The sequence below is a fragment of the Staurois parvus genome, unplaced genomic scaffold (genome assembly GCF_062004578.1).
Source record: "Staurois parvus isolate SC_StPar_1 unplaced genomic scaffold, SC_StPar_1.0 ptg000230l, whole genome shotgun sequence".
Classification (NCBI taxonomy): Eukaryota; Metazoa; Chordata; class Amphibia; order Anura; family Ranidae; genus Staurois; species Staurois parvus.
In genome coordinates, this window is record NW_028318026.1 from 7,395,049 (window position 1) to 7,409,679 (window position 14,631).

At 36.7% G+C, this 14,631-nt stretch overlaps 1 protein-coding gene across 4 annotated transcripts in view; it reads right to left on the minus strand.

Annotated features, from left to right (window-relative positions):
- The window catches only part of RALYL (RALY RNA binding protein like), a 256,489-nt gene that overhangs the window by 130,087 nt on the left and 111,771 nt on the right, over positions 1–14,631 (minus strand). For 3 of the 4 annotated variants that reach the window (XM_089679726.1, XM_089679725.1, XM_089679729.1), the window contains exon 3: positions 1,605–1,652. The exons of the other annotated variant lie outside the window; for it this stretch is intronic. In XM_089679726.1, the coding sequence (XP_089535852.1) occupies positions 1,605–1,652 (48 nt within the window). The remainder of the gene's footprint in view (positions 1–1,604; positions 1,653–14,631) is intronic. 4 annotated transcript variants of the gene reach the window in all.

A 14,631-nucleotide genomic window follows, 5' to 3' on the forward strand; every position in this document is an offset into this window, starting at 1 on the left:
GGGGATTGTGGGGATCTTGCAGCACAGAAGGTTTTTCACCTTAAAGCATAGAATGCATTGAGGTAAAAAACCTTAAAATGGTTGTAAAGGTTGAAGGTTTTTTACCTTCATGCATTCTATGCATGAAGGTAAAAAACCTTCTGTGTACAGCAGTGCCCCCAGCCCCCTCAATACTTACCTGATCCCCATCGCAATCCAGCGATGTGAATGACAGCCTTGGCTGTCTCAGGACTCTGCCTCCTCATTGGCTGAGACAGCAAGCGGGAGCCATTGGCTGCTGTCAACCATAGCCAGTCAGCCAATGAGGAGTGGGGGTGGGGCCAAGCCATGGCTCTGTGTGTGAATGGACACACGGAGCAGCAGGTGCCCCCCATAGCAAGCTGCTTGCTGTGGGGGCACCTGGCGGTGTAGAGGGACCAGGAGAGCCTGTGGGGGACCAGAGAAGAGGAGGATCCAGGCTGCTCTGTTCAAAACCACTACACAGAGTAGGTAAGTATAGACATGTTTGTTATTTAAAAAAAAACCCTTTAGAATCACTTTAAGGCTTTAGAACCACTTCATTCCAAGAACAAATCTTGTATCCTGATAATTTTCTGTGTACTGGAATTAAATGGTGCCACATTTCCCAGCTATCTTCTGTTACTTACAACCCACATCCCCTTCTCTTCATGAAATAGAGCAGTGGGGCCCAAGGGCCGGATGTGAGCCTTTGCTTGTCCTTATCTGGCCCTTGGAGCTCCATTCCACCAACTGACATTGATGATGGAGCACCATTCCCCCTATTGACACCATCAATGGGGCCCTATTCTTCTCATTGATATCATCAATGGGACATTGCTCCTCCCATTAAAACCAATGAGGGGCACTGATACCGGGGCATTTTCTACTCCCACTCGCCACAGTCTGTCCCCCCAAAAACCTGAAGGACAGTAAACTGGCAATGTGCTTGGAAAGTTTGGAGACGCCTGAAATAGAGAGATGGAGATGGAGAGAAAATGCAATGTTTGTAAACTAAATCAGGAAAACCTAGGGCTACAAAGCTGCTCCTCTATATATACAGTACGGTGAGACTGCGTTGTCATTACCAGGATCACCAGGTCAAAAATAAAGAAAAAAAGATTGAAATCTGAAAAGGAATGCAGTCAAAGGACTGGTAGGCTGCAATATATTACATTTTTATGTTTGGAATTACTGTAAATATCCTTTAATGTTAGAAAATGAATGTGCACAGTGACAAACTTAGAGGCAGTGTATTATTCACAACACGGCTTTCAAACACTGGATGCCAAAATTCCCGTTTTACGTGACAGTTGCCTATTGTTTGTTAAAATGATTTCCTATACATAAAAAATTTTGCATCTAAATCAACAGAATTCAAGAATATAAAATAGATACAGTGTATCTATTGCCCCCAGCAACCATCCAGCATTTCTGTTTTACTTTCTTCATTTTTTTTTTTTTTAATAAAAAGGTTAAACCTGATTGCTTGCCACTTTACTTGTCTTCCTTTTTTTTCTCTTTTTTTTTTTTAGTTTTAATGAATCAGCCTCTTAATACAGACAGACAGACACACTGAAAAAAACAGAAGAAATAACTGCACATACCGATTGTAGAAATCTTCCCGGTAGTAATCATAATCAAACTCATAGCCGCTGTAGAAAGAAAACAAAGAACAGTAATGATCTGGTGCCTCAGATAATTACATTCATTGATGTCTGTAGAATGAAAGTTACAATTTAGCTCTAAACTGAAAGACATCATTTCAAGTCTTTATCTGAAAGCACACACAAGATTAGTTAAGTATGGTAATTTCCCAGCTTTCTACAATGTCACATCTAACTGCTGCACCGCTGTGGCCAGAGAACATGCTTTAATAATAGACCTTTTAGACATTTCTAAAAAAAAAAAACATTTATAGAAGTGGAGATATTATTTACATATTATAACAATTCGAGACGTTGGCTGAATGTTAAAATAAAATAATGCCAAAAATGTGTTCTTTCCACCTTTTGGATGGAGTAATACTGGTGTCAGCTGGACCCTAGAGATATCTTTATAAAAAAATACTTAAAATGTGTCAGGGAACAAGGTAAACTAGCTTACAGAAGAGCACTGGCTTTTGGATAAGACCCTTGGTGGCAATCACTCTCCTGAGGTCTTCAATAGAGACTTGTAGAGGGACTTCATCCAAAGCAAAAAAAATATTTACATCTGTCAAGTTTTTATTGCTGTTTGAGTTATTTCTGTTTGTTCTGTTTGAGTGTGAAAGTTAAAGAAAATCCTAAAGTTTTCATTGTCACCAGAACAGGAAATCCTCCAGTGGTGACACTAGTTCTAGTAACCCTGGTGACAACCAGGAATTCCCTTGCTTTGGAGGGATTTCATCCAACTTTCTGTTTTGGCTATGGGGCAGAAAGCGAAGGGACATCTTCCCAATGGATACAAATGGCAAAAAACTGGCAGGGGTAATAATCCTCCCTTTCTGTATTCAAAATGAAAAAAAAAAAAGTTTTGCTATTAGTTCTACATTTAGGTGTAAAGCTGGCCATAGATTGATCGAAATCTGTCCGTTCAGCAGGGACCAGCTGAATTTCGATCATGTATGGCTGTTCTCTCTCAACAGAAGTTGATCAATCAACTTCTGCTGAACAGGAATGTTGGAAAACTTTGCTTGATCAGCAGCTGCAACCAACTGGCTGCAGCTGATGATCAGTGTTTTCTGACAGTTGGGAGGATTCCTCTAACTATCATGTTTTAGGGATGGAGGAATCCATTTGTTTTTTTTCAATCAGCCCACTAGCTGATAGAAAGAAAACTGCCTATCCATAGCCAGCCTATGTATAGGTACACTCCTTTATCAGATGCCATAGAACAGTCCTGACCATTTAATTTTCTCACCAGTAATCACAGCAATAAAGCTTGTTTAAGACTATGAGTCAATAGTGATAGAACAGTAGCTCAATATTGAGGGCAGCTCTGGTCTCTCCAGATATAAGCTAACACTATTTGCTAGATACGAAACACTATATTATTATATTATTGTTACATTCATAGAAGTAAATTGTGTTAGGCTGACAGAATTTCTGCTCTTCTTCCAGTCTGAATTCTGATATATGGGAAATTGTAGGATTCTAGTGTAAATATTTTAAAGTTCACCTCGAGTTAGATAATAAAGCCAAATACAGGGCCATAACCCCTACCTGGACTTTTAATATGATCCATATCATTGAAGAGGCATATCCTTTGACAACTACAGTAGTTGGTTGGGGAGATCAGCAATGGCGAGCCTGTGGTTTTTCCAGGCTCAGCATTACTGAGCTACACTGAGGACCAGAGGGCCACCCCCCACCGAGTCTCCATGCATGTCAAATGGCCTCAAGTGCACCATGGTCTTGCACAAAAAACCTGAAAAAAGCAATGAATGCATCCACTACATCTAAGGACTGGTAAACTGAAATATATTACAGGTTCGGATTTAGATTTAATCTGAGTTTTAGTAAAGTCACATTCACCGGGATTTTGAAAGTGATATATTAGAGCTGTACACAAACTTATATTCACTGAAAAGAAAAATGTTTCCAGAAATGTCTAACATACTTTATTTGGTTAGAAATGTAATATCTAATTTATATAACATTTCATAAACCTAAGGAACATGAAAAATATTTTTGTCCTTGTTTACAAGATATACGTGTCATCGAAACTGGAACATCTTGAGTGTTAGATAAGTTTCACAAAGCGTGTTTTTAGGCACTGGCTACAACTGGTGTCCTCGAAACTGGAACATCTTGGGTGTTAGTTAAGTTTCACAAACTATAAAATGTTTATTCTATTCACACAAGGTAGCTATTATTGTTAGTAAGCTATAACCAAATGTATTCTGACCATATATACAGTATGGTGAGCGTAGCCACCTTACAACAAGAAATATGTGATTCACATACAAATAAAGAAAAATACCTGGAAAAAGAAAACTAAGGACCACATCGCAACATATTACATTCCTGTTTTTGCATTTGGATACACTTTAATCTCTGCTTACTCTGATATACAAATTTGCTTAAACACACTTTTCCATTCCCAGTTAAGGTGCCAGAATTCATCCTTGTCTTAACAGTTGATGCATACCCATGTATCTTTTAAAATTAAAAGCCAAGGTACATGAATTGCATATCCTGGTCCCGATCGACCAAAACTCCACAGGAGAACCATATGCATTTGTGACAAGCTCCACCCAGGATTTTGCCCTATAAAAACTGTGACTCTTGGGTAATTGGTACAGACCTTTGCAATGCCATGTTTGTTTGGTCAATTATAGTTTTGGAGGTTAAAATTAATAATTGTACATTGAATACCCAGCAATACTATCTGATAAATATCGATACTCATGTTCATTGTCTGTTCAGTCTTGTATACCCTTTAGCTGTGGTACATAGTATTCACCATAATATACTGTACTTTAATGCCACTTGATTTGATGCCCCTGACTGCCAAGCACTGTTGGTATGCTCATTGGCTGCTGTGCTAAAGTAATTAATAAGCACTTTATCCTGTTTGAGTGTTGTTCTTCCTTTTGACACATTTAGCTGTGCAGAAAGATGTTCCAAGCACACCACTTGCTAATTTCAAATGGTATATATTAAATATTCATATGCAATGCTTCATATTTACCAGACTGAAAAGAAAGGAAACACAAATTATACAGTATGCTTTAGTGCGGAATATAATAAATGGAATATTAATCAAATAAGCATTATAATTTTCCTTGAACATGAACTTAGCAAACTATTCCAGGTAGCGGGATTTCCTATATAGTATTAAAACTCAATAACTTTAATATCAACCTGCAGCTAACAGATTCATCTTTCAGCCCTTAATGAATAAGTCTACTAACACATAGTATATACACTATATTATCTTAGGAAGCAATAATGAATTGCAGAGTCCTTAATGAATCCCAATTTTCACAAATCCGGTTCCTGAAATTTAAGTTTGCTAGAACTTAATAAATTCCTGTGCAAAGATATGCTCCTCTACTTTATAAACAGAGCTAAGTTTTAATAAGGTAGCATGAAACATAACTATTTTAATAGCTTAAATCTGAGTCAGAATATATTAACTTCTAAAGAAAGAAATCACAATTCTGTGTTTGATGTTCTTTGTGGCACATCAATAGGAAAAAAATATTTCACTGCCAGAAATGCTTCATTTTCCATCATTTGCTATACATTCAAACATACAGTACCAGACCTGTTGTCTAGAAGGTTGGACTATGTAAGTTTTGTGATCAGTCATCACTAAATTATTTTTTATGCTATGCAAACTACCCAGAGAAGGATATGCAGTCCCAATACAGTGGATGGAAGATTATGATTATCCATAAACAGGTATATTCAGATTGCTGGAATGTTCATAGTAAAGGTATAGTCTACCTCAAAAATAATACTTAAATACTTAGGTTCATGTCTGCATAATGTGCATGTTGTAGTCTCCATTGGGAGGTCATGTAGCGGAGTGACAACACTAGAGTACATTTGGAACAAAAAAGAGGTGTGTTGTCACTATATAATAAGTGCCTGAACAAGGACCTTCATTGAAGGATCACCATTCTTTAAAAGAATGCTGCAAATTAAAAAACAAAAAAAAACTTGAACTCTCTTAACAAGTTAAAGGTTCAATGAGATGTTAGTGATTGGGTTTACATACATAATAAATGCACTTACCCTTTGGGATCACAACTTAAAATTTCAAGACATTTAATGCAAACACAGATGAAATATGTTAAACCTTCACTTTTACAAAAATGCACTGCGGAAAACATAATATTGTATTACATACTCACCTTGCTGATGGACATGAGTTGTGCTGTGCTGTCAAAAATGTTACAGGCACCTTTTTGGGTTTTGGTGCATTAACACAGTTTATTTTATTGAGTGGTATAACATGCACTAACATGCTGCAATAGTGTGAATGAGCACTTGCTGTAAAAATTGTATGGCTGTTGCACAGTTCCTAATTGATCCTATGATCAATATTTGGTGCTTCACAAGGCTGTCAATGACTATTTCTTCAAAATGAAGATCCTCCAGCTCTTTGTTATTTTGTTGCTTATACGGAACCACAATGATTACATCATGGATCAAGTAAGCCACACACAGTACATATATTCAGTAGTTCTGTATATGTAAAATATGTAAAAAATGCACATGCATGAGTGATAAAAGTGTAAATACAACTGCCTGTAAAGCCATAGTCCCATTACATCTTTTTTTTGAACATGGGTCTTCAATTGGGTCTACTGTAAACTTCTGCCAAGATTGATTTTACTTTAATTTAAGTTAGCCTGACGAAGAATTAGAACCTAAGGTTTTTATAGTTTTCTGTGTTTTGTTTGAGGAAATTCAACTTCACTTCCTGCTTTCCTGATGATTATCACTGGCACAGAAAATTAAGAAGGGAAATTATTTATTTGTCACCAATACAAAAGTAGTGGGGAGGTCACCCAACTAGGACACCTGTTCTGATGACAATTGGGAAAGCTGAGATTTTCTTTTACTTTAGGAATTTTATTTATTTATTATAGGTCATTTTATAGCACCAACAATTTACATAGCACATACAGTATATTTTATCAGTCCCTGCCCTCAAGGATCTTCCAATCCAAGGTCCCTAACTTATATTCAGACATACACATACTAGGATCAATTTAGACAGGAGCCAATTAACCTACCAGCATGTCTTTGGAGTGAAACCAGAGTACCTGAAGGAAACCTATGCAGGTACAGAGAAAATATGCAAACTCCATGTAGGTAGCGCAGTAGCTGGGGCTCAAACCAATGATCCTAATGCTGCCAGGGGGAAGTGCTGGCCACTATAGAACAAGATCTGAGGGGAAATTTCTTTAATTATGTTTGACCATGTTTCTAACTCTTCTCCATTCTATACAAAACAAATAAAAACACATTGTGGCTATAGTTCAACCTTAAGTTTTTTTTCTCTCTTTTTGTTTTCATTGCAAAAAAAATGGTGTCTTTAAACCAAAATGGAAATTAGCCCTTTTTTGACACTTAAAGGAAATAAAGTTCTAATAGTACCTGAGTTCCTATTAGAATACCTTACCAGTGATATTTTTGAATTTGCTATAAAATCACAAAAATTCCGACCCATGGCGTTACAAAACAATATATAATTAAGAAGAAAACATGAATGAAATATGCTAGGTTTGTGAAACAATGACATTCTACCATCCTTCTGTAAAACCTTCCAACCAATCCATTTCCGTTTACTCTCCAACCGATGTGAACATTGTGATTAGTAACACCATAACCATAAAACCATAAACATCAAAACTAAACAACTAGAGGTGTACATGAGAAAAAAAATTGTACAGTTTAAGATTCATTGGTTAAGTCAATGATTTCCTTTTATCATATTAATTTTGTTAGAATGATTCGTTTTCGGAATTTGTTTCATATATTCGGATTTGATTCTTATCCTGGGTTCTTTATTTTTTTACACATAAAAATAGACCAACATTTTTTAAAAAAAAAACCCTATATTTTTTACTTTCTGCTATAAAATATATCATATAAAAAAGAAAAAAATCGAATTTCTTCATAAATATAGGTCAAAATATATTCTGCTAAATGTCTTTGGGAAAAGAAGGCATGTGTGAACACCCTGAACCCAGAAGAAACTGCCGATGTACAGGTATGAGATTGTGCCTGGGCAGGCGGGTGGTTGGCAAGTGGTTAATATGTCAGTAATTATTTAAAACAGCAGTCCTCCACACCCTCTCTTTTATATCTGGTTATCCTCCTTTGTGTATGCAACAAGCATATAACCATACCTCTAATAAGTGAACTTAATATAAATCTTTAGTGTCATACCAATATAAATTCTTCACATGTGTATATAAAATATAAGCATAAATATATCCCACAAACAAAAAACAAAAAAATATTTAATCAAAATACACCCAGCCAATGTCTTTACATAATCAAAAAAAAAGTTCATGTGTAAAGTGAAATTGAAAGGGAAGATTTTTCATCCATATAATGGTTCTTCAATTCATGTGTAATTTATACACCACCACACCATGCTGATCCACCACCCAAACAAATTGAATAAACTCACCAAAGCTCCAGGCTGGTCAAATCATAAACCAGCTGACACACAGTGGCTCTGGGAGCAACAATCTGCAGCAATATCTCCTACTCGACTGGTCAATTCTCACGAAAAAGGATGGAATTACATGATAAGAAAGAAAGAGGAAACTCCATAGTGTGAAACTTTCAATAGCTTTATTCCATTTAAAAAGAGAGTATCTCACTCACAATCTACAGTGTCTCCACCGTGTAAATAAGCAAACAGGTGAACTCCGGTAATACAAACACCGACAGCTCACCTGTGCTACGTGGTGACATCGCCTCCAAAGACCCGCCCTACGCGTTTCATCATCTGACGTCCTCCAGGAGTGGAAAGATGTGCGTCACCCATCACATTCATTTTATAATCGTGTATATTAATACACATAAATATACACATAAGACCATCACAACTTAAAAATATATAATACAAATGACAATCTACACCATCTAAAACACTCCTTTAACAGGCTAAAAAAGAACATAAACATATTGTCACAATATGCATTTATATTTCCTTCTTAAAGGGCCATCATCCCATTAAAGAGTCACTCTACACCTTCATTGTATATCAAAAATTAGTCAAAAAACAATTCAAATCAATATCAATATTTAACCCTTTGGGTTGCAATGTATCTAATTCTTTTTTTGATACGTCCTTTAGTTTATTAATGCCTCTCCAATGATGTTTAATCTTTTCTATTCCGTAAATAGCAAAAATGCTTAGTAACATTTTTTTCTACTGAGTTACTTCAAGATTAATTGACTTACATTACTGAATACCACTTGTTGCAAACCTAAGTCTCTCAATTCAAGTTTGTGATTTTTTTACTAAATTCCATATTTCATACTGAAAAACTAAAAAACGTGTCCCTGCTTCCTGAAAGAGTATCAAATGTTAAATATGGCATGAGTAAGTCATAAATCAAACTAAAAAAGGTTTTAGTAGATTTTCTATAGATGCTGTATAAATCAAAGCAATATTTTCCTCTAAGGAGTGTTAATTTAAAAGAGAAAATGTGAAATTCTCCGGCGACTTACTATCTAAGCCATCATTAACCTGATGGGGAAACTTCAAAAACAGAGAAAAGTGACTTTCATGCAATCATAATATCAGAATCTACAGCTATCCTTTCATGTCCAAAATAACGAAACTGAGCTTGATAAATCTTAATAAGTTCTTCAGACAAGCTGTGATGACCACAGGGTGCCATCAACCAGGGGGCTTCCTGTGCAAGAGGTATTCCCTAATGTCTGCTTCAGCGTTACTGAATATTACATATTGGTACAGTATATCCTCAATATTATTACTTCAAATTAAATGACACTTATAAATGTAATGTTTATGTAATACTCTTTGTGAAAATTACTTATTATTTCTAAACACAATCATTTAATAAAACAAATGCTTGGAAAATGTACGGAGGGGCCATTGCTCATCTATTCTGAAAATACAAGTTCCCTAGCTGTCACACGAATCCACCAGCTCTAATATTTACCGAGTCACTTACCTCTGAGTTTGACATCACTTTGACTGGTGTGTTCTTCAAACGTGTTCCAGATCAGCCAACAGAAAAGTATTGATGCCAAGGATTGTCAAGAATTAAAGTATTACTGAACCCAGGTTGCTGAATTCACTATATCTGGTCTCCCACAGTATGCAGAACATGGAAATGCAATTATTTTAGTAAATATAAACTGCTAAATACCTTTTCTCATCAGCAGTATATAGCAGTCTTGTGACTTCTATCAGTGTCCAGCTGAGCACTGGTTACAGCTTGTAAGAGGAATTGTCATTCTGCTCTGACTGTCCTATGGGGCTGCATAACCCCTGACCCTCTGTTTGGAGAGTGCTGATTGGCCCTGTGCTGATCACATGCACCGAAGAAAAAAATAATCTCTAAAATACACACTAAACTACGCATGTGCAGTGTCTACTAGAACTCTACTATCAGCAGATTGGATTAGGGACAATAGAAGAAATGGTGAATCAGAGAAGGATTAACCCCTTAGGTTCCACAGTGAGTATAAGAAATACGATTTACTGCATATACAGACTGATTTTACTGTTGTGGGTTTAGCAACACTTTAAGCATTTGCAGGTCAGCAATGGAAATTTACATATTTCTCTCCATACAAGTTTCTTTTCAAACTATTTTTTTAATGAACATACAAACCAATATAGGTTTACTCAATAATCAATATTACAATCTAACATGAACTCACAAAAAACATTAAAAATATATACTTCACTCATACATACATTTCACTCATACATTACATAAAAAAATCCCTACTCACACCATCTACCTCTAGTTAAATCACTTTCTTTCTTACATCTTTAAAAAAAAAGTATATGCATTATTTTGTTACTATAAGTAATGATGAATTGATTTCTAAATGAACAGGCTCCTATCTTAAAGTCTTACTAAAGTCAAATTTTTTTAATATTAAAATAACAATTGTGTTATACTCACCTGCTCTGTGCAATGGTATTGCACAGAGCGACACCAATCTTCCTCTTTTCGGGGCCCCTGCTGGTGATCTTGGCTCCTCCTCTTCTTCGTGTGTCCCCATAGCAAGCCATTTGCTATGGGGTCACATGGTGTCTGCTCACTCCCAAACTGTGCGTCTAGGGAGCCCACTTCCTCTTCACTGCACAACAACCCACTTCCTCTTCATTTGACAACAGCAGGAGCCATCGGCTGATGGCTCCTGCTGCTGCTCGAGTCTCTGTGTGAAGAGGAAGAGTGGGGAGAAGAGATGTAGCCATGCATAGCACTGGATCTGTTCTCGCCTCTCTTCCACTTTACACAGGGAAGGGGGAGGACAGAGAAATATAAAACATTTTTTACCATATTACAAGGAATACATTAAGAAAAAAAATGTTTTTAGCTTTAGCATCACTTTAAATGCCAAAAATTTGCCAAGCGGTATACAAACCGGTAGAATAAAAGGAGTGTAAATATTATAGCTAGATTTTATTCACATCATGACGGGATATGTTCAGACTTCAGCTATTTGGGTTTTGCACAGCAAGAGTAACATTTATCCAACAAATATGTATGTGTCCAGGCAAGGCAATTAATGTAAGTCATCAAGCAGGAATTAAATTACAGTAATTGTGTATGCCCAGTGGGTTAATACATGATTAAATGGCACTTCATTATTATCAGAACAGAGAAGGGCAGCTCTCCTATCAATAGAAGCTTGACATGAAACTATAGAAACTGATGAATAGTAACACATAGCTGTAATTAACCCGCAAATCAAGCTGTGAGTATGAATTTCAAATTTGAATGTCCTCTCACAGTTATTATTCACATCTAGTAATTCTTGTAAACTTAACTTGTTGCAGTTCGTTTTCATTTTTTTGTACCTGCAAATGTTCTTTAAAGTTGATCATGTATCTTCCAATCTAATCAACTGGGCAAGGATCTAAGCAGGCATTGCTAGGGAGTGATATGACCACTTTTAATTATCAAAAGTACTAAAAATTATTACAGAAATGACATAAATCATTCCAAATTAAAGGAAAACTATAATGATTTTATGTCAATATTACTTTGCTATTTTTTAATATTTGTTTTTGCTGTTCTTGGTGTTCATAGATCAGACACAACCATAAGGTGTAGGATGCTGACCTATGGTGAGCAGTAGAGAAGAGCTGGGTTAACAGAGTCTGCTAGCCCAGCATTCCTGCAATTTACAAGACAAAGGAAAGCTCTTTTTTAGGAACAAAGTATTTAAACTGCAAGGTTAAATGCTGAACTTAGTGCTTGAAAACTTTACCATTGCAGTGGGTCCCCCTCGATTTTCTCTAGGGGGTAGAAATAAGCACTTATCTTATTCCCTTTTCCCTCTGCACTGCAACCTCCCTGACGCTCCTGTAATGTTGAAAGGCCCTAAACATTCTCTTGTACATGGCAGAAATGCTGGAAAAGCAGAGTTGGTCAGAGATGGGTGATGCTGGGAATAAAAGCTGAGGCTAAGAATGCCTCTTGCAATACAAAGCTCTGCCCCTGAAACCATAAGAGAGCATTGAAGTGATTGTAAAGTTAATAATTTTTTAAAATCACAAACATGTCATACTTTTCTGCTCTATGCAATAGTTTTGCAAAGAGCAACCGCAATCTTCCTGTTCTCTGCTGGCACTCTGGACTCCTCCTTCCGCTTCCTAAGGTAGCACATGTACGGGCTCTATCCTGAGCCAAGCTCTAGGTATCCATTGGGAATGGAGGAATGGGGGAATTTTCCTTTGTTTTACTAAAGTTCTTTCTGTCTTGTTCATATAATGCTGACTCTGAAAAAGATCCAAGTAAAATGTATTCATTCATTTTTATTTTTTTTGGCCCACAAATATTTGTAAAATATTTGATGTGACCCCTGTACTGAACGATTGGAGAACTCTGGTTTGAGATATCCATGCCGCCCAGTTTATATTACACTTACAATCATAGTTTTATCAGGTAATCATTTTCCAATCACGTTGCAGATCACACATAGCAAACAACAGAGATGTACAGCATAATCTCTTCTTTCTTTGCCCATGTACAGTAGCAGTCCAAGGAACACAGTTAAGCTGGCCATAAACCTATCAAAATTCATCCAGTTCATCAGGCCTTGGTGAATTTCGATCCATGTATAGGCAACCTGGTGGAACACAAATCGATCTATCGATTGAGTGTGTACAAGCAGCCTAGTGGGTTTTTTCTGAATGATTAGTGCCACTAGCTATAGACAGTAACATCAGCAAAACACAATAGCGCTGCAGAGGGATTCCCTCATCAACAATTACTTTGATGATGGGGGAATAAAGTCATTTCCTTTCCTTCCACCTATGGAGAAAGGAAAGAAAATTGCATAATCTATGGCCTGCCTTAGCCTAGGCAAGTAATTGGTCAGCTAAGAAAAGGGTGATGTGAAGCAAGATAAAACAGACAATGAGGACTGGCTAACCCATTTGGTATAGAGGTGAAGCAAGCAACCCCTTTCTAAATGGTATGATCAGGTATGGACAATTTCCTGCCACTGTTGGTTCTATGCAAATGGAGCAAACCATTTTTTAAAATGTTTACTATTAAAAAGAAATAAACCTTCCAACTCTTATTCTTTAGGCTTATTTGCCCCTATAGCCTGCTCAAACAAGTCAGCCAGGGAACAAATTTTCTGGAAGCATTGAGGCTAATTTACTTGAGTTGAGAATCTTCACTCAATGAATTTTGACTGTGTTCACTATGTGTTCCAATCACGTGCAGATGAAATAATGGCCAGCACTAGGAGAACATCAGACTACACTGGAGTGAACAGTAACATCAATTTAAACTACAAACATGTTTTACAGGAATACCGGACAGAAATGACATAATCACTCTGCTTTTGCAGGCTGGGTTGTGTCCTAGACCAAGCTTTAAAAAAAAAACTACAATGGATTCCCAGAACCTGGCAATGCTGTTTGTCAGGGCACATGGATGACACAACCCGCTGAATAAACAATACATCTTTTGGCAGCTAAGTCAGTTCACAACTCAGCTGTGGCTTCAGCTGCCTACTTGGAGTTTAGCTCTAAATCTCCATATAATTTACCTGTCATTCACTAATACACTTTCTATTATTTGTGTTATGATAGCCCTTTGTGGTACAAAGTAAAAACAACCACGATGCAATGAGCATTTTCAATATCAACCATTTATTGTTAAAGAGTCCACTTGTAAAAAAATTGACAGGAATAAAAATCAAAAAGTGCACCTTAAATGCTACTTAACTTTCTCGACAGTTTTTGTCTTAACCTTTAAAGCAGATTTATGAACCTGTCAGGCACAGTTATAAATATCTGGAGTTTATATATGAGTGCCAGAAAATTTCCCCTCTATTCAGCACTCAGCTTTTAACCGTAGACAATGCCATAACCTTGTTTTTCACGTGTGTCCATTGGCAAAAACATCACGTCTTTGGTTGCAATGCACCACATATTTCAAATAATGTTTTATTTGTCCTCTTTTTTTTTTCTAACCCCAAACAAACAAAATAATCAATCTAAATTTATGGTGGCTACCAAACGCCTTCATACACTGGGTACCAGTCCCGTATATCAATAACCAATTAATTGAATGCTCTGGGAACTTGCCCAAGGCATATAATATTCCATCAAGCAATCGCAGCGAAGCAGAGAAATCTCACTTAAGATGACTTTGCTGACAGGCACCCGTGACTCTGAGACGAAACATACAGAAGACAAAACTGCATTTAGCCTGAACCTTACCCCAGAGCTCTCATCCATCATGCACACATACGATTGCTCAATCAAAACCACATCTTTTTGCTTAAAGTCAAGTACCCAACAAGATAACCAGAGAAGCATTCTGATATCTATTTAATGTGTCCAGATTTCAGTTTTCTAGTTCAACTTTGGAACAGATCACAAACAAAGATAGTGACAAACAGCTCCATACCTTGAAAATATTGTTTTCCTATATAGAATGCA